Genomic DNA, 21,046 nt, shown 5'->3' on the forward strand with positions numbered 1-21,046 from the left:
CCTAGCATGTACATACTTTTATTTTTTCCTTGCAAGTCTTCTGCTTAAGTCGGTAGTCGAAGTTTAAGCCCCTTCATTGATCAACAGCACTCAACATTAATGACAGATTTGAGTTATCCATTTTGAGGAAGTGGCGATAGAGCCTTTTTCAGTACTCGACACACTGAAGTTACTCACAGAGGTGTGCGACTCTTGGCAGCAGTCGTCTAGATGTACGTTTTTATTACTTGCAAACAAATAACTTTGGGTTTATATACGCTTACAATGTTGTTTTTATTCTTTCTTGAACAGTCGCTAAGATTACAGAATACTCATTGATAAAGGCTATAGCAAAAAAAACATTTTACTGGTTTAAGTGTTTAAGTATAATGCAGTTGATTTGTGATGACAAACATTTTATGAAGCAGAACATTCATACAAACCTTAAAATCCAATTATAATTTGTGAACAGAGAAAGGGTTCTATGGCGTCTCAAAATGGACAAACAGTGCTACTGCCACTTTTTCTCATTTTTCAAGCGAAGGTCTTTTAAGGGAGTATGCGAGCACACATTAGGTTCGTCTAGCCTTCTTAAGAGATGACAAAAGCACTTTTATAAAATAAATTAATATAGCACATGCTTAGAGCAAATGCATCTCTAACGGAACTCTAATTAAAGGGATAGTTCAATCAAATTACAAATGTACCTTGGTTTCCTCACCCTATAAACAATCCAAATAATGTGCACTTCAGCAGTGAAGTTCTCAAGATGGAGGACTTTCAGTACAGCAGTGTTCCCCAATCCTGGTCCCAACAGGTATGTTTGTTTTTGCTGCGCTCACATACCTTATTCAGTTCAAAGGCTTGAGTTGTTTAGTTGAATCCAGTGTGTGAGTGTTAGGGGCAAAAACAAACAAGCTCACCTCTATGGATCCCCAGGACCAGGATTAGAAAACAATGTAGTACATACCAAAAGGTGTGATGCAAATGATATGCAATTATTATTTAGCTAATTTGCATATACTTTGCATAAGCATCCCACTTTTTTCTCTGTACTGAAAGTGCTCTAACTTGATTGCTAACATGCAACCTTTTGGCATTGTATTAACAGTGGACTAATGAACAAAATACACAGAGAAACGTTTTTTTGTCAAAACTTAGAGCCTACCACTCCATTAACAGTCATAAAGCCTACCACTCCATTAACAGTCATAAAGCCTACCACTCCATTAACAGTCATAAAGCCTAGCACTCCATTAACAGTCATAAAGCCTACCACTCCATTAACAGTCATAAAGCCTACCACTCCATTAACAGTCATAAAGCCTACCACTCCATTAACAGTCTGACCCTCTATATAGTCTTTGGTATAGATTGAGCTCTAACAATGGGTCATGGAAAAGGTCTGTTGAAATGAATACTGTAGTGGTGTGAGAAAGGTAACACAAGCTTCCCCTCTGGTTCCATTCCCCCAATAGTAACTGGGTCATTATTGGATCGTGGTGGTAATGCTGTCCCTGGACTTTGGCACCATAAAAAGACTAATAATGCATTACAATACTATGCTGACATATGAGATGGTTTTAAGAAGGTCGTACCATGGATTGTTTAGATCATTTATTTAGTATTTTAGGACATTAGGTATAAACAGGATTAAAAATGATTTGATAAAATACAGAATTTGGCCTTTTCTACTATATCCCATAGAAACACATTGAATGAAACATTCATTAAAATACTAACGGTGAAAACTGATCAACACGTCATCAATATCTGATACATTTAGTATTTTATTAGGATCCCCAGCGGCTACTCTTCCTGGGGTCAAACAGGAAACACTAAAAATACATAATATACATACAAGCTCTACATTTATCATTAAACAAACGTTATTTAGTAATATAAAATAATCCACCCAAACTAATGCTAAAAACTGATCATCACACCATCTTTATCTGATATACACAAAGTGTACAAAACATTAGAAACACCTTCCAAATATGGAGTTGCAGCCCCCTTTGTCCTCAGAACAGCCTCAAATCGTCGGAGCATAGACTGTCCAAGGTGTTGTGTGCGTTTCACAGGGAAGCTGGCCCATGTTGACTCCAATGCTTCACACAATTGTGTCAAGTTGGCTGGGAGTGGATCTACTCTGAATAGCTCATTCCATCTCCTCCCACAGATGCACAATTACAGTGAATTCAGTGTAATGTTATTGGAACCATTCCTGGACAAGCCTTGGAGCATAATCCTGCTGAAGAAAACAACTTGCAAATTGATACACTGCTGGCATGAAGGGAGGCACCTGATTGGCAATGATGTTTAGGTATCCTGTGGCATTCAAACATTGCTCAACTTTTATCAAGTCCCCCCAATGTGTGCCCTGAAAACACACCCCACGCCATCACACCACCACCCTGCAATGCTGACACAAGTAATGGATGCAGGCAGTGTAAACTATTTAAGTAAAACATTATTTAAATAACTACTTTAGTAGTATCTGTACTGGACTACTTATATTTGACAACTTATTTCACTACATTCCTAAAGAAAATAATGCACGTTTTACTCCCTGACACCCAAACGTACTTGTTACATTTTTTTATGATTAGCAGGACAGAAAATGGTCCAATTCATGCCCTTATCAAGATAACATCCCTGGTCCTCCCCACTGCCTCTGATCTGGAAGACTCACTAAACACAAATGCTTTGTTAGTAAATGATGTCTGAGTGTTGGAGTCTGCCCCTGGCTGTCTGTAATATAAAAAAATCAAGACAATTGTGCAGTCTGGTTTGCTTAATTTAAGGAATTTGAAATTATTCATACTTTTACTTTTGATTCTTAAGTATATTTACAACCAAATACTTCTAGACTTTTACTCCAGTAGTATTTTACTGGGTGACTTTCACTTTTAATTGAGTCATTTTCTATTAAGGTATCATAACTTTCACTCAGTCTGACAGTAAGGTACATTTTCCACCACTGGATGTATGTCCTCGTGGTTTCCTCCATACCCCAGTCCTCCCATCAGCGTGAAACAGCAGGAACCAGGATTCATAAGACCAGGCAACAGTTTTAGAATTTTCAGTGTCCAGTGTCTTCATTCCTTAGCCCACCTGGGTTCACCTGGTCAGTCTGTCATGGAAAGAGCAGGTGTCCTTAATGTTTTTTTGTTTTTTACAATAGAGCGTTCTACGCTTCATTTGATCCAATTCAATGTTGCCAATTATTTAATGACATGAGAATTAAGTGACAAATCTTAGCTGGACTGAGAGAACTGATGAGGCTTCTCTCCTTTATGTATACATTGGTGTCTTTTTAAAATGGCCCAATCTGTAGAATCTCTTCTCACAGTCAGTGCAGTGATAAGGCTTCAGTCAAGTGTGTATCCGGTGGTGTGTCTTTACGTTGCCCAATCGGGAGAAACTCTTGCCGCATTAAGAGCAGGAGTAAGGCTTCTCTCCTGTATGTATACGTTCATGTCTTTTTAAGTTGTCCAGTTTAGAGAAACTCTTTCTACAGTCAGAGCAGGAGTAAGGCTTCACTCCTGTATGTATACGTTCATGTCTTTTTAAGTTGTCCAGTTGAGAGAAACTCTTTCCACAGTCAGAGCAGGAATAAGGCTTCACTCCTGTATGTATACGTTCATGTGTTTTTAAGTGGCCCAGTTGAGAGAAGCTCTTTCCGCAGTCAGAGCAGGAGTAAGGCTTCACTCCTGTATGTATACGTTCATGTGTTTTTAAGTCCCCCAGTTGAGAGAAGCTCTTTCCACAGTCAGAGCAGGAGTAAGGCTTCTCTCCTGTGTGTGTTCTCTGGTGAACTTTTTGCTCAGTTGATGTTTTGAAGCATTTTTCACAGTCAGAGCAGGAGTAAGGCTTCTCTCCTGTATGTATACGTTCATGTGTTTTTAAGTCGCCCAGTTGAGAGAAACTCTTTCCACAGTCAGAGCAGGAGTAAGGCTTTTCTCCTGTGTGATTTCTTTGGTGAACTTTTAGAGCAGTTGATCTTTTGAAGCATTTTTCACAGTCAGAGCAGGAGTAAGGCTTCTCTCCTGTATGTATACGTTCATGTGTTTTTAAGTCGCCCAGTTGAGAGAAACTCGCCCCACAGTCAGAGCAGGAGTAAGGCTTCTCTCCTTTGTGTATACGTTCATGTCTTTTTAAGGTGCCCAGTTGAGAGAAACTCGCCCCACAGTCAGAGCAGGAATAAGGCTTCTCTCCTCTGTGCACTCTCTGATGAACTGTCAGAGCCTTTGATGTTGTAAAATTCTTCCCACAGTCAGTACAGGAATACAGATTCTCTCCTGTGTGTATTTTTACATGTAATTTTAGCTTTGATAGAATTGAAAAATTCTCCTCACAATGTGGACAGTGGTGAGACCTCTTAGCTCTGTGAGCTTCCTGCTGTTGTTCTCTGGATGTCGAGAATGTCTCAACACGGTCTCCTGTGTGAACAACATCAGAAGAACCAGTCAGTTGTGTGATATACACTACAGGTCAAAAGTTTTAGAACACATACTCATTCAATGGTTTTTCTTTATTTTTACTATTTTCTACATTGTATAATAGTAAAGACATCAAAACTATGAAATAACACACATGGAATCATGTAGTAACCAATAAAGTGTTAAACAAATCAAAATACATTATATTTGAGATTCTTCAAATAGGGTTAGCCTAACCCTAACCCTAACCCTTTGCCTTGACAGCATTGCACAATCTTGGCATTCTCTTACCATGAGAAAGAGATTTCCCAATCTTATCTTCTTCATCTTTAATGTTGACATTCAGCTCCATTGTTTGACTGCAGTCTTCCAGCTTCACTGATGCCATCTCTGGATCCTGCAGTGCAAACTGGGCTCCACTGTCACAATCAGGACCCAGTGAATGTAGGTTTGGACTCCGTGCGGAAGGAGAGAGGCAGGCTGGGTTTGTCCTCACTGTTGATGTTACCGGCCTCAGACTTAATTCCAGTTGTTCTGTAGTATCATTGAGAAACAGACACAGAAAGTTGTCTTGACAGTTCTGGCACTTTCTTTATTCTCAATAAAATATATAATATTTATTCTTGTTAAATGATCTATTTCAGTGCTGGACTTGGACTGAAATAGGTGTCGGTACTCATTTTTAGGTGCAGGAGCTCCAACATACTGTTAACATTCTGTCCAAGTTAAGCACTGATCTCATTTCAATAGATCAGGTAGATAAGCATTTAGAACAAAACACGAATGCATTACAATTAGACAAAGTACCTGTTTTAATTAGTCTACACAACGTAAGTGCACTTAACCTATTATAGGTTTTCCCGAATTCGCATAAATGACTAAAAAACATTCAGTACAAGGTTGCAGTGTTTTAAGCAGCACTATTTTCCTGAATAACCTTGTCTTCACTGTATTTTTCAAATCAAAAACCAATAGTATTTCCTTTCACACCATAGTAACATGTATAGATAGACATAAACAACTGAATGTGTCTGAATATTAGTACACATGTAGAAAACTGATGATCATTACATTAAGCTTCAAAACTGGAGTGTGACCGTGAAATTGTCTCTCTGCACCAGCACTGAAGTCCGTTGGAGCAGACAGAGTGGACAGCTACATTTTACCAGCTCGTGAATTTTACACAAAACCAATAACATGCTAAACAAACTCAGATATCTCAAATAAATAGATTCTTGAGGAAATGATGTACATCCATTCAGACAAACCCAAAGTATCTAACGTTAGCTATGTGACTTGTAAAATTGTTTATCACGTTCTTCACTCAGTTTGACACAACACATCAAACCTTTACCAAACGTGATAATACGTTAACGGATGTTACCTAGCATGGTATAACATGTTGTTTTGATATTAGGACGTTTAAACGTGCTATTACATTCCTGTAGTAATAAATAGAAACGGACACAAAAGTTTATCTTCTTGACATCACAGTTCTGGTTCTTTCTTTATTCTGAAGAATGTTGTGTACCCAGTTCCCCCACTACCACAGTGCAGCCACAGGTAGAACAATGAGACAGATATTTCACCGGATGTAGGAATGTGAAGCATCCGCTTAGCGTTTCAACTCACTATCAAATATGGTAGTGAGAGGAAGCCCACTGACAGGCAGTGGGAGAAGACGGAACGAGATCTATTTTGTCCGACATTCTGCAAATGTTCTAATCAATGAAACATCTGATCTTAATACAGTTCTGTTCCCAAAACTAAAATCAGTTGTGAACAGAGTGGACCCAGTTTTGTAGACTTCACCCTTTGCAAAAATTATTATTTATTTGTTTAAAGACGTTGAGAAGGAACGCAAAGTCGAATTGAGTTATTGCACACGAGTGCTTCATAGAGGAGGCGTTCCCTAACAGAAATATGCAGATATGCGCTAGAACGCGCCAATAGGATCTCGCTAGCTCGTGCTTGGCTCTGCCCACTATGACTTATCTCTTCCCATTGGAAACGACCGGCTGTTGTCTATCTTGGTTTGGTGGATACTTGGAATGGCCCTACCCTATTATATGAGAAGGGAAGTGCTTAATTTCAGTTGGATCCTCCAGCACCTGTCACTTTTTTTGTCTTTTGTTCTGGAACCCATTTGCCAGAATCAGGTAGCCTACCTCTTGTGTCATGAAAAATAATTTCCACTGTTAGCAAAGTAAACATCCTAATTAAAGGAATCAGAGTAATTACATTTGGACAAGCTGTCGTACACGTCGATCCAGACCATCCCAAACATGTTCAAAGGGTGACATGTCTGCTGAGTATGCAGGCCATGGAAGAACTGGGACATTTTCAATTGTGTACAGATCCTTGCGACATGGGGCAGTGTATTGTCATGCTGAAACATGAGGTGATGGCGGAGGATGAATGGCAGGACAATGGGCCTCAGGATCTTGTCATGGTTTCTCTGTGCATTCAAATTGCCATTGTTAAATTCAATTGTGTTCATTGTCTGTAGCTTTTGCCTGCCCATACCATAACCCCGATATCACCACAGGGCACACTGTTCACAACATTGACATCAGCAAACCGCACGCCCACACAACATACTGGTGGTCTGCAGTCGTGAGGCTGGTTGGGCATACTGCCACATTTTCTAAAACAACATTGAAGGCGGCTTATGGTAGAGAAATTAATATTACGTTATCTGGCAACAGTAGTCCTTGCGGTCTTGGAGGCCCAAAAATGTCTCAGCTGCAGATATGAGGTCCAGATTCTTGGACTTCTTGTGCAGTACAATTAATAACTGTGGCGATAAATACTAAAAACATCAACCAACATGACCAGTGAGCTGAGATAAGGCGGAGCTTTACCTAGCATAGACTTATAGATGACCTGGAGCCAGTGTGTCTGGCGATGAATATGTAGCGAGGGCCAGCCGACTAGAGCATACAGGTTGCAGTGGTGGGTGGTATAAGGTGATTTGGTAACAAAACAGATGGCACTGTGATAGACTGCATCCAGTTTGCTGAGTAGAGTATTGGAAGCTATTTTGTAGATGACATCGTCGAAGTCAAGGATCGGCAGGATAGTCCGTTTTACTAGGGTAAGTTTGGAGGCGTGAGTGAAGGAGGCTTTGTTGCGAAATAGAAAGCCGATTCTAGATTTGATTTTGGATTGGAGATGTTTAATATGAGCCTGGAAGGAGAGTTTACGGTCTAGCCAGACACCTAGGTATTTATAGTTGTCCACATATTCTAGGTCAGAAGTGTGGCTAAAAGGGCAGCGAACGGTTGGAGAGCATGAATTTGGTTTTACTAGTGTTTAAGAGCAGTTGGAGGCCACGGAAGGAGTGTTATATGGCATTGAAGCTCGTTTGGAGGTTAGTTAGCACAGTGTCCAAGGAAGGGCCAGAAGTATACAGAATGGTGTCGTCTGCGTAGAGGTGGATCAGGAAATCACCCGCAGCAAGAGCGACATCATTGATATATACAGAGAAAAGAGTTGGCCCGAGAATTGAACCCTGTGGTACCCCCATAGAGACTGCCAGAAGTCCGGACAACAGGCCCTCCGATTTGACACACTGAACTATATCTGAGGAGTAGATGGTGAACCAGGCGAGGCAGCAAGGCAGTCATTAGAGAAACCAAGGCTATTGAGTCTGCCGATAAGAATACGTTATTAACCTCTTAGAGCTCTAGGGGCGCTATTTCATTTTTGGATAAAAAACGTTCCCGTTTTAAGCGCGATATTTTGTCACGAAAAGATGCTCGACTATGCATATTCTTGACAGTTTTGGAAAGAAAACACTCTGAAGTTTCAGAATCTGCAAAGATTTTGTCTGTAAGTGCCCCAGAACTCATTCTACAGGCGAAACCAAGATGATGCATCACCCAGGAATTAGCAGAATTTCTGAAGCTCTGTTTTCCATTCTCTCCTTATATGGCTGTGATTGCGCAAGGAATGAGCCTACACTTTCTGTCGTTCGCCCAAGGTCTTAGCAGCATTGTGACGTATTTGTAGGCATATCATTGGAAGATTGGCCATAAGAGACTACATTTTCCAGAGGTCCGCCCGGTGTCCTTTGTCTAAATTTGTGCGTAATCTTCAGGTGCGGGCATTTTCTCCTGGGATTCAGGAGAGAAAGCATTTGTCCAAGAACGATGTATCAATGAAGAGATATGTGAAAAACACCTTGAGGATTGATTCTAAACAACGTTTGCCATGTTTTCAGTCGATATTATGGAGTTAATTTGGAAAAAAGTTTGCGTTTTGAGGACTGAATTTATGGATTTTTTTTGGTAGCCAAATGTGATGTATAAAACGGAGCTATTTCTAATACACAAGGAATCTTTTTGGAAAAACTGAGCATCTGCTATCTAACTGAGAGTATCCTCATTGAAAACATCAGAAGTTCTTCAAAGGTAAATGATTTTATTTGAAGGCTTTTATGTTTTTGTTAATGTTGCGTGCTGGATGCTAACGCTAATGCTAACGCTAAATGCTAACGCGAAATGCTAACTCTAGCTAGCTACTTTTACGTAGTATATATATATATATATATATATATATATATATATATATATCCCATGAAACCTTAATAAACCAAGAAAGTATCAAAGATCAGAAATGAACAGCCTGTGGAGAAAAAGTGATACCATTGAATAATGTGCTACGTTACCCAGAGGCCCTTTGCACATGATGTTAGTGTTGCATGTGAGTGACCATCATTTTAGTCCAAGGATATGATCGAAAGGCCTCCATCATTCTTAAAATGGAAGAAGTTTGGAACCACCAATAATCTTTCTAGAGCTGGCCATCCGGCCAAACTGAGATCGGGGGAGAAGGGCCTTGGTCAGGGAGGTGACTGGGGGACTAATCAGGATCGAGTGGAAAGATGAAAGGAGCAAAATACAGAGAGACCCTTGATGAAAACCTGCTCCAGGGTGCTCAGGAACTCTGACTGTGGCGAAGGTTCACCTTCCAACAGGACAACAACCCTAAATACACAGCCAAAACAACATAGGAGTGGCTTCAGGACAAGTCTCTGAATGTCCTTGAGTGGCCCAGCCTGAGCCTTGACTTGAACATCTCTGGAGAGACCAGAAAATAGCTGTGTGCCGACACTCCCCATCTAACCTGACAGAGCTTGAGAGGATCTGCAGAGAATAATGTGAGAAACTCCCCAAATACAGGTGTGCCAAGCTTGTAGCGTCATACACAAGAAGACTCGAGTCTGTAATCTCTGCCAAAAGGTGCTTCAACAAAGTACTGAGTAAAGGGTCTGAATACTTGTAAATGTTTTTGTTTTGTTTTGTCAAATTTCTAAAAACCTGTGTTTGCTTTGTCATTATGGGGTACTGTGTAGATTGACGAGGGGGAAAAAAAAATCATCTATTTTATAATAAGGCTGTAAACACTGCCACCTTTAACATAGAAGAATACTACTAATCCCTTTGTTAAAAACACCAACTATATGGCACAAAGTACAGCAATATCTGGAAGAATCCCATGTATTATCCAGTTTTACACCCATTTGGTGTGATGACAATTTCACACCTGGTAGGAATTGTAAAATTCCTCCACTCACTATCACAAGGGATCGTAACTACAGACTCATTTCATATCATCCTCCACTCACTATCACAAGGGTTAGAAACTACACAGACACATTTCATATCATCCTCCACTCACTATCACAAGGGTTAGAAACTACACATACTAATTTCATATCATCCTCCACTCACTATCACAAGGGTTAGTAACTACACAGACTAATTTCATATCATCCTCCACTCACTATCACAAGGGTTAGAAACTACACACACTCATTTCATATCATTCTCCACTCACTATCACAAGGGTTAGAAACTACACACTCATTTCATATCATTCTCCACTCACTATCACAGGGGTTAGAAACTACACACTCATTTCATAGAACCCTAAAACACTGTCAGTTTGTCTACTTTTTTAGTCTACTCTCTGATCACTCCAGACAGCCCAGTGAATAAAACAAATGGTGACAATACTGGTGTCAAACCATGAAATAACATTAACCTTTCAATTGAAACAGTTCTACTGCAACTTTTCATACACAGTGTGAAGTTGGAATGAACACAAACTTAATTAGAAAAAACCTGTGCTTACTAAGAGAAACCGGTTTCTCCTCTGCTTCATCTTTAATGTTGGCATTCAGCTCCAGTGTTTGACTGCAGTCTTCCAGCTTCACTGATGCCATCTCTGGATCCTGCAGTGCAAACTGGGCTCCACTGTCACAATCAGGACCCAGTGACTGTAGGTTTGGACTCAGTGTGGAAGGAGAGAGGCAGGCTGGGTTTGTCCTCACTGTTGATGTTACCAGCCTCAGACTTGACCTGATTTGGCCTGTAGTAATAAAGAGAAACGAACACAAGTTATTGTTTTGACAGTTCTTTCACTTTCTTTATTCTAGTCAATTACAGTGCCTTGCGTAAGTATTCGGCCCCCTTGAACTTTGCGACCTTTTGCCACATTTCAGGCTTCAAACATAAAGATATAAAACTGTATTTTTTTTGTGAAGAATCAACAACAAGTGGGACACAATCATGAAGTGGAACGACATTTATTGGATATTTCAAACATTTTTAACAAATAAAAAACTGAAAAATTGGGCGTGCAAAATTATTCAGCCCCCTTAAGTTAATACTTTGTAGCGCCACCTTTTGCTGCGATTACAGCTGTAAGTCGCTTGGGGTATGTCTCTATCAGTTTTGCACATCGAGAGACTGACATTTTTTCCCATTCCTCCTTGCAAAACAGCTCGAGCTCAGTGAGGTTGGATGGAGAGCATTTGTGAACAGCAGTTTTCAGTTCTTTCCACATATTCTCGATTGGATTCAGGTCTGGACTTTGACTTGGCCATTCTAACACCTGGATATGTTTATTTTTGAACCATTCCATTCCATTTTGCTTTATGTTTTGGATCATTGTCTAGTTGGAAGACAAATCTCCGTCCCAGTCTCAGGTCTTTTGCAGACTCCATCAGGTTTTCTTCCAGAATGGTCCTGTATTTGGCTCCATCCATCTTCCCATCAATTTTAACCATCTTCCCTGTCCCTGCTGAAGAAAAGCAGGCCCAAACCATGATGCTGCCACCACCATGTTTGACAGTGGGGATGGTGTGTTCAGCTGTGTTGCTTTTACGCCAAACATAACATTTTGCATTGTTGCCAAAAAGTTCAATTTTGGTTTCATCTGACCAGAGCACCTTCTTCCACATGTTTGGTGTGTCTCCCAGGTGGCTTGTGGCAAACTTTAACCAACACTTTTTATGGATATCTTTAAGAAATGGCTTTCTTCTTGCCACTCTTCCATAAAGGCCAGATTTGTGCAATATACAACTGATTGTTGTCCTATGGACAGAGTCTCCCACCTCAGCTGTAGATCTCTGCAGTTCATCCAGAGTGATCATGGGCCTCTTGGCTGCATCTCTGATCAGTCTTCTCCTTGTTTGAGCTGAAAGTTTAGAGGGACGGCCAGGTCTTGGTAGATTTGCAGTGGTCTGATACTCCTTCCATTTCAATATTATCGCTTGCACAGTGCTCCTTGGGATGTTTAAAGCTTGGGAAATCTTTTTGTATCCAAATCCGGCTTTAAACTTCTTCACAACAGTATCTCGGACCTGCCTGGTGTGTTCCTTGTTCTTCATGATGCTCTCTGCGCTTTTGACGGACCTCTGATACTATCACAGTGCAGGTGCATTTATACGGAGACTTGATTACACACAGGTGGATTGTATTTATCATCATTAGTCATTTAGGTCAACATTGGATCATTCAGAGATCCTCACTGAACTTCTGGAGAGAGTTTGCTGCACTGAAAGTAAAGGGGCTGAATAATTTTGCACAACCAATTTTTCAGTTATTGATTTGTTAAAAAAAGTTTGAAATATCCTATAAATGTCGTTCCACTTCATGATTGTGTCCCACTTGTTGTTGATTCTTCACAAAAAAATACAGTTTTATATCTTTATGTTTGAAGCCTGAAATGTGGCAAAAGGTCGCAAAGTTCAAGGGGCCGAATACTTTCGCAAGGCACTGTATGTAATTACAATAGATCAGGTAGCTATTGACAACAAACAACAAAACATTCACATTAAACAAAGTACATACTTTAAATTACACAACTCAAGTGCACGTAACCATAACATGCCATTTATAAAAAAGAAAACGTCTCCTTTAAGCAGTACTTCAAAGTGTTTTTACTTAGTTACTTTACACCACTGACAATTGTATTTCCCGTTCACACCATAGTAACAATTAGAGATAAAGATTGAACTGAATGTGTCTTAATATTAGTACACATGTAGAAAACTGATGATCATTACATTCAGCTTCAAAATAGTGCAACCGTGAAATTGTCTCTCACTCATGCACCTGCACTGCTACCCCATTCAGAGACGCTAACTGCTTTAGTACACCTGCACTGCTACCCCATTCAGAGACGCTAACTGCTTTAGTACACCTGCACTGCTACCCCATTCAGAGACGCTAACTGCTTTAGTACACCTGCACTGCTACCCCATTCAGAGACGCTGACTGCTTTAGTACACCTGCACTGCTACCCCATTCAGAGACGCTAACTGCTTTAGTACACCTGCACTGCTACCCCATTCAGAGACGCTAACTGCTTTAGTACACCTGCACTGCTACCCCATTCAGAGATGCTGACTGCTTTAGTACACCTGCACTGCTACCCCATTCAGAGATGCTGACTGCTTTAGTACACCTACACTGCTACCCCATTCAGAGACGCTAACTGTTTTAGTACACCTCCACTGCTACCCCATTCAGAGATGCTGACTGCTTTAGTACACCTCCACTGCTACCCCATTCAGAGATGCTAACTGCTTAAGTACACCTGCACTGCTACCCCATTCAGAGATGCTAACTGCTTTAGTACACCTGCACTGCTACCCCATTCAGAGATGCTAACTGCTTTAGTACACCTGCACTGCTACCCCATTCAGAGATGCTAACTGCTTTAGTACACCTGCACTGCTACCCCATTCAGAGATGCTAACTGCTTTAGTACACCTGCACTGCTACCCCATTCAGAGACGCTAACTGCTTTAGTACACCTGCACTGCTACCCCATTCAGAGATGCTAACTGCTTTAGTACACCTGCACTGCTACCCCATTCAGAGACGCTAACTGCTTTAGTACACCTGCACTGCTACCCCATTCAGAGATGCTAACTGCTTTAGTACACCTGCACTGCTACCCCATTCAGAGATGCTAACTGCTTTAGTACACCTGCACTGCTACCCCATTCAGAGATGCTAACTGCTTTAGTACACCTGCACTGCTACCCCATTCAGAGATGCTAACTGCTTTAGTACACCTGCACTTCTACCCCATTCAGAGATGCTAACTGCTTTAGTACACCTGCACTGCTACCCCATCCTCTTCACTGCCAGATTCTACAGTGATGCTGTCTGAAAAGCTGCTAGGAAGAACGCCTTCCTTCAGAGCCATGGTCTGCGTTTCACCGAGTATCTCAGCCCGGAGGACATAGAAAGAAGGAACAAGTTGTGGCCAACGATCAAGACAGAACGAAGTGAGGGAAAGGCTGCTTACTTCGTCGTCGGAGGACGAGGTTTCATCAACGGTTCAGAAATCCATATTCCTCCCTAAAATCTCACCAGAAGGAACAGGTTGATGGTTTCAGCCATGGTATTCTCATTTTCCTTATGTTGTTTACCTAACAAGCATCAGGTGACTATTTTACAGGAATACTCAGGTACTTCAATTTATTAGTTTGTTCTTGTATGACCAGAAGACCTATTTTGTTTACAAACTTACAAAGAAGATTGAAAGCTGCATTTATTTTTGATGTATACAGTAACTAAGATACTGTTTTAAAGGGCATACAGGTCTGCTCTGACTGTACACGGTTATGGTTCTATTTAGTTATTAATACTCATTTACAAAAAAATGTCTTAGGAACGTGTAACGCATGTAAAGCATTTTTTATTCAATTATTTTATGATCAGTTTTCATATGCACTTAAAATAGTAGGTACCCTTTTATTTAAATTATTATTTAGCATTTTATTTCTCAGAATAGTTCCTGAATTACACTAAAGTGTGTTTTTAGTCTCTCTTACTACAAGAACCCTTGGTTTGGTCTTGAACATAATTTTCAGTTGAGTGGAATTTTAAAACCGGATAACGTCTAGCTCAAAGGTTATGGAATAAGCTATTTTCACTTAAAATTGACTTAAATGGTGCTGATCTCGGTTCCTTATCGTTTACGTTCACTACTCCTACGTCTTTGACTCATCCTACTACAGTTTATACCTTTATATCTTTGTTGTTTTGTCTTTGTCTATAGTTTATCTTAATGCTAGGGGGTTACGAAACAATGTGAATAATAAGGCCTTATTTTTATTAGCTAAACAATTTCAAACAGATTTATGCTGTTTTTGAAGAGTCTCACTCAATTTCGGCTGATGCCAACTTCTGGAGGTCACAGTGGGGTAACGACATTTGGCTTTCCCATGGATCTGAACGCTCCGCTGGTGTCACTACAATGAAAAATACCTTTGGTGGTAATATTCTACACTGTGACCCCTTTGTCACTTTATTTGTCTTGTGATCAGTTACAATGACATTACACTCATTACTGTAAACTTCTACGGGTACAACACCAAACATGAGAATGATGAGTTACAATGACATTACGCTCATTACTGTAAACTTCTACAGGTACAACACCAAACATGAGAATGATGAGTTACAATGACATTACGCTCATTACTGTAAACTTCTACGGGTACAACACCATACATGAGAATGATGAGTTACAATGACATTACGCTCATTACTGTAAACTTCTACGGGTACAACACCAAACATGAGAATGATGAGTTACAATGACATTACGCTCATTACTGTAAACTTCTACAGGTACAATACCAAACATGAGAATGATGAGTTACAATGACATTAAGCTCCTTACTGTAAACTTCTACGGGTACAACACCAAACATGAGAATGATGAGTTACAATGACATTACGCTCATTACTGTAAACTTCTACGAGTACAACACCAAACATGGGAATGATGAGTTACAATGACATTACGCTCATTACTGTAAACTTCTACGAGTACAACACCAAACATGGGAATGATGAGTTACAATGACATTACGCTCATTACTGTAAACTTCTACGAGTACAACACCAAACATGAGAATGATGAGTTACAATGACATTACGCTCATTACTGTAAACTTCTACGAGTACAACACCAAACATGGGAATGATGAGTTACAATGACATTACGCTCATTACTGTAAACTTCTACGGGTACAAAACCAAACATGAGAATGATGAGTTGCTAGAATCTATAGAGAAACATATACTTCATTGGTTATCTAAATTTCCCAATTCGTTATTATTGATAGGAAGGGACTTTAACATTACAATAGATAATTCAACTGATAAATGGCCCCCAGGTAGACCAACCAATCAGAATTTGGGTTTAATACTTTTTATGGAAATGTTTGATCTTACTGATATATGGAGAGAGAGGTTTCCGACCACAGATCATTCACTTGGAGTAACAAAACTGGTTCCAGACAATCCAGAATAGATTTTTGGCTTATGTCCAAATGTATTGATAGTGAGTGTGTTACTACAAATATTTGTACAACTCCCCTCACAGACCATAGGGCCATTTACATTGATATCAAAATATTTACCCCTGATACTAACCTGGGTAGAGCATCCTACTGGAAGCTAAATAGCTCATTATTAAATAATGATATAGTAAAATTTGAGGTTAAAGATCTGCTCTCACACTTTTGGGAAAGGGCTTGTGAAGAAAAATCTTATTGCAAGAACTGGGAGCTCTTTAAATTTGAGGTGTCCAAATACCTTAGAAAATAAGGTAGTAATCTTGCTAAGACCAGAAGAGCTGAGGAGGAAAAGGTGATCATTAACTTCCCTTTCTCGGAGGTCCCCAGACGGACTCTCAGGGGAGGAGAAGATGGAACTAATTGAGTACAAAATAAACTGGATAATATATATATATATATATATATATATATATATATATATATATATATAAAATAAAAATACATATCATTAAATGCAGACAGATTGCGCACCGCCATTTTACCAGCACGTGGGACTTTTTATATGTTTACACAAAGCCAATAACATCTCAAATACATTGACTCTTTATTAAATTACATTTGAATGATACACGTTCAAAAATAAAAATCTAGCTACGTGACGTTTATCACGTTTTTCACTCACTCGGTTTGACACATAAATTACACACACAACCTTTACCAAACGTGGTAATACCTTGACTGATATGTTACCTAGCATGTTATGACGTGGTCTTTCGACATTGGAAAGTTTAAACGTGCTATTACATACCTGTAATAATGGACCCAATGGTTATCGTCTTCACAGCACAGTTCTAGCGCTTCCTTTATCTGAAGAATGGAGCGCGCTTCCCCGGAACTACTTCTTCCTCTGCTTTGGAGTTTAACGGCGGTTGGAATCGAATATGTAGCATTACCGCCCCCAACTGGACTATAAAATAAACCCATTACACTTTATGTTACAAAATAGCCAACCGCAATGAAGCATACAGTATATCACTCAAATCAAATCAAATTGTATTTGTCACATGCTCCGAATACAACCTTACCGTGAAAGGCATACTTATAGACCTTTAACCAACAATGCAGTTCAAGAAATAGAGTTGAGAAAATATTTGCTAAATAAACTAAAGTATTATTATTTTTTTAAGTAACACAATAAGATTACATAACTTTTAATGACTACTGACTTTTGATATATATACACTATCGTTCAAAAGTTTGGGGTCACTTAGAAATGTCCTTGTTTTTAAAAGAAAAGTGCATGTTTTGTCCATTAAAATAACAAAAAAAGTATAGAAATACAGTGTAGTCATTGTTGATGTTGGAAATGACTATTGTAGCTGGAAATGACTGATTTTTAATGGAATATCTACATAGGTGTACAGAGGCCCATTATCAGCAACCATCACTCCTGTGTTCCAATGGAACATTGTGTTAGCTAATCCAAGTTTATCATTTTAAAAGGCTAATTGATCATTTTTCAATTATGTTAGCACAGCTGGAAACTGTTGTCCTGATTAAAGATGCAATAAAACTGGACTTCTTTAGACTAGTTGAGTATTTGGAGCATGACCATTTGTGGATTCAATTACAGGCTCAAATGGTCAGAAACAAATGACTTTCTTCTGAAACTCGTCAGTCTATTCTTGTTCTGAGAAATTAAGGCTATTCCATGCGAGAAATTGCCAAGAAACGGAAGATCTCGTACAACGCTGTGTACTACTCCCGTCACAGAACAGCGCAAACTGGCTCTAACCAGAATAGAAAGAGGAGTGGGAGGCCCCGGTGCACAAGAGGACAAGTACATTAGAGGGTCTCAACATCAACAGTGAAGAGGCGACTCCGGGATGCTGGCCATCTAGGCAGAGTTCCTCTGTCCAGTCTCAACATCAACAGTGAAGAGGCGACTCCGGGATGCTGGCCATCTAGGCAGAGTTACTCTGTCCAGTCTCAACATCAACAGTGAAGAGGCGACTCCGGGATGCTGGCCATCTTGGCAGAGTTCCTCTGTCCAGTCTCAACATCAACAGTGAAGAGACGACTCCGGGATGCTGGCCATCTAGGCAGAGTTCCTCTGTCCAGTCTCAACATCAACAGTGAAGAGACGACTCCGGGATGCTGGCCATCTAGGCAGAGTTCCTCTGTCCAGTCTCAACATCAACAGTGAAGAGGCGACTCCGGGATGCTGGCCATCTAGGCAGAGTTCCTCTGTCCAGTCTCAACATCAACAGTGAAGAGGCGACTCCGGGATGCTGGCCATCTTGGCAGAGTTCCTCTGTCCAGTCTCAACATCAACAGTGAAGAGGCGACTCCGGGATGCTGGCCATCTAGGCAGAGTTCCTCTGCCCAGTCTCAACATCAACAGTGAAGAGGCGACTCCGGGATGCTGGCCATCTAGGCAGAGTTCCTCTGCCCAGTCTCAACATCAACAGTGAAGAGGCGACTCCGGGATGCTGGCCATCTAGGCAGAGTTCCTCTGTCCAGTCTCAACATCAACAGTGAAGAGGCGACTCCGGGATGCTGGCCATCTAGGCAGAGTTCCTCTGTCCAGTCTCAACATCAACAGTGAAGAGGCGACTCCGGGATGCTGACCATCTAGGCAGAGTTCCTCTGTCCAGTCTCAACATCAACAGTGAAGAGACGACTCCGGGATGCTGGCCATCTTGGCAGAGTTCCTCTGTCCAGTCTCAACATCAACAGTGAAGAGACGACTCCGGGATGCTGGCCATCTAGGCAGAGTTCCTCTGTCCAGTCTCAACATCAACAGTGAAGAGGCGACTCCGGGATGCTGGCCATCTAGGCAGAGTTCCTCTGTCCAGTCTGAACATCAACAGTGAAGAGGCGACTCCGGGATGCTGGCCATCTAGGCAGAGTTCCTCTGTCCAGTCTCAACATCAACAGCGAAGAGGCGACTCCGGGATGCTGGCCATCTAGGCAGAGTTCCTCTGTCCAGTCTCAACATCAACAGCGAAGAGGCGACTCCGGGATGCTGGCCATCTAGGCAGAGTTCCTCTGTCCAGTCTCAACATCAACAGCGAAGAGGCGACTCCGGGATGCTGGCCATCTTGGCAGAGTTCCTCTGTCCAGTCTCAACATCAACAGCGAAGAGGCGACTCCGGGATGCTGGCCATCTAGGCAGAGTTCCTCTGTCCAGTCTCAACATCAACAGCGAAGAGGCGACTCCGGGATGCTGGCCATCTAGGCAGAGTTCCTCTGTCCAGTCTCAACATCAACAGTGAAGAGGCGACTCCGGGATGCTGGCCATCTAGGCAGAGTTCCTCTGTCCAGTCTCTGTGTTCTTTTGCCCATCTTTCATTTTTATTGGCCAGTCTGAGATATGGCTTTTTATTGGCCAGTCTGAGATATGGCTTTTTATTGGCCAGTCTGAGATATGGCTTTTTCTTTGCAACTCTGTCTAGAAGGCCAGCATCCCGGAGTCGCCTATCATATCGCCTATCATATATACAATACAGTCATTGGCTTGCGCCATACCAGCTGTAATAAGCCTGGTCTTGGAAGCTAAGCAGGGTCGAGCCTGTTTAGTACTTGGATGGTACGCTGGGAATACCAGGTGCAGTAAGCTTTTTTGTCCAGCAGGGTGTACTCTTGTACTATTTAATCAGGGAGCAACCGTCTTTATGTATCACAGTTTCTCTCAATCGCCAACAAGCAAAACAGAGTCAGCAAGACACACAACTTTTGCAAAACAGTAAATGCTTTTCGAAAAGGTAGTTGTGTTTTTAAAACATAAAAACATTAATTAAAATATATATTATACCGTCAAAATTGCAAATACATTCGTCAAAAGAAAATGACTGCCTGTAAAAAGCTGGAAGAACAACTATCAAAAGGTGCAGAATTATGGGAAATTACTCTCCTTTTATGCATATTTTACCAAACAATTGAGATCAAAGGGGTGCCGCCGCACGTTTTCTACAAAGCACAGCACCATCATCTTCAGTACAGAGCTACAACAGCACAATGAACCTGAATACAATGTAATACCAAAATATACCCATATGCACCATACACCTATACAATTACAGGGCATATACTTCACTTCTCTCCAGCTGATCTTCTCTGAGCTGGAGATCACCCAGCATGCTCTGCACCGCACCACTTCGCCGGTGGGCGGAGCTACAGCTCTGATAAGATTTACTAACATTACTGATATGATTAACTTCAAATAATTCCTAGCCTTTTGTACAGTCATTCTTTTCAAAGAGATAGCGAACAGCAAGGAGCTACAACAAAAAACGACGCCACTCACCAGATGATCATTTGTAAACATAGTTTAAAAGTTCATTTTGAAAAGGGTGATGCTAACAAGTTAGCAACAACATCCACCTTGAAGTTGATAACAGCTGCTGCAGCCGCCATTGTCACACAACTACCACAACACAAGCTAACTAAAGTTACTAGAGTTAACGTGGGAAAACTACTGATTGCCCCACTGATTATTTTCTCTTGTCTCTTGTTTTAGAGAATTTGGCAGTATGCCCAACAAGCGTCTCAATTGCAGACCACCTGTATGGTGTTGTGTGGGGAGCGGTTTGCTGATGTCAATGTTGTCAACAAAGCACTCCATGGTAGCATAGCGTTAGGGTATGGGGGATAACGAACACAATTGCATTTTATCATGGTAATTTGAATGCACAGAGATACCATGACAAGATCCCGAGGCCCATTGTCCTGCCAATCATCCGCCAATGTCTGAAGGACCTGTACACAATTCCTGGAAGCTGCAAATGTCCCAATTTTTCCATGGCCTGCATACTCACTAGACATGTCACCCATTGAGCCTGTTTGGGGTGGTCTGGATCGACGTGTACCACAGCTTGTTCCAGTTCCCGCCAATATATAGGAACTTCGCACAGCAATTGAAGAGGAGTCCCAGCTAGCAATGAGGAATCGGCCCAGAAGCGGCCCTCTTCCAGGGACCGGTGTTTGTGCCGAAAATCTGGCA

General features: G+C 41.0%; 3 protein-coding genes across 10 annotated transcripts in view; 2 read left to right on the top strand and 1 right to left on the bottom strand.

The window, feature by feature from the left end:
* LOC110510710 (zinc finger protein 883-like) overlaps positions 1–21,046 on the top strand; it is a 586,683-nt gene that overhangs the window by 523,184 nt on the left and 42,453 nt on the right. The gene's annotated exons all lie outside the window — the stretch shown is intronic.
* The window catches only part of LOC110513970 (gastrula zinc finger protein XlCGF17.1-like), a 241,069-nt gene that overhangs the window by 214,211 nt on the left and 5,812 nt on the right, over positions 1–21,046 (top strand). The window lies entirely within an intron of this gene.
* On the bottom strand, positions 1,584–20,955 carry LOC110519533 (zinc finger protein 501-like). Of its 3 annotated transcripts, none has more exons than XM_036951264.1 (5): positions 20,862–20,955; positions 10,566–10,802; positions 4,716–4,958; positions 4,341–4,424; positions 1,584–2,233 (listed from the first exon to the last, which is right to left on the bottom strand). In XM_036951264.1, exons 1-5 carry the CDS (start codon positions 20,875–20,877, stop codon positions 2,181–2,183), a joined length of 633 nt encoding a protein of 210 aa, XP_036807159.1. In that variant the 5' UTR covers positions 20,878–20,955; the 3' UTR covers positions 1,584–2,180. The 3 variants fall into 3 exon arrangements, with proteins under 3 accessions (XP_036807159.1, XP_036807160.1, XP_036807158.1); XM_036951265.1 differs by lacking the exon at positions 1,584–2,233 and adding an exon at positions 2,797–3,115; XM_036951263.1 differs by lacking the exon at positions 1,584–2,233 and having other exon boundaries at positions 3,149–4,424.

Source organism: Oncorhynchus mykiss, chromosome 18, assembly GCF_013265735.2.
Source record: "Oncorhynchus mykiss isolate Arlee chromosome 18, USDA_OmykA_1.1, whole genome shotgun sequence".
NCBI lineage: Eukaryota > Metazoa > Chordata > Actinopteri > Salmoniformes > Salmonidae > Oncorhynchus > Oncorhynchus mykiss.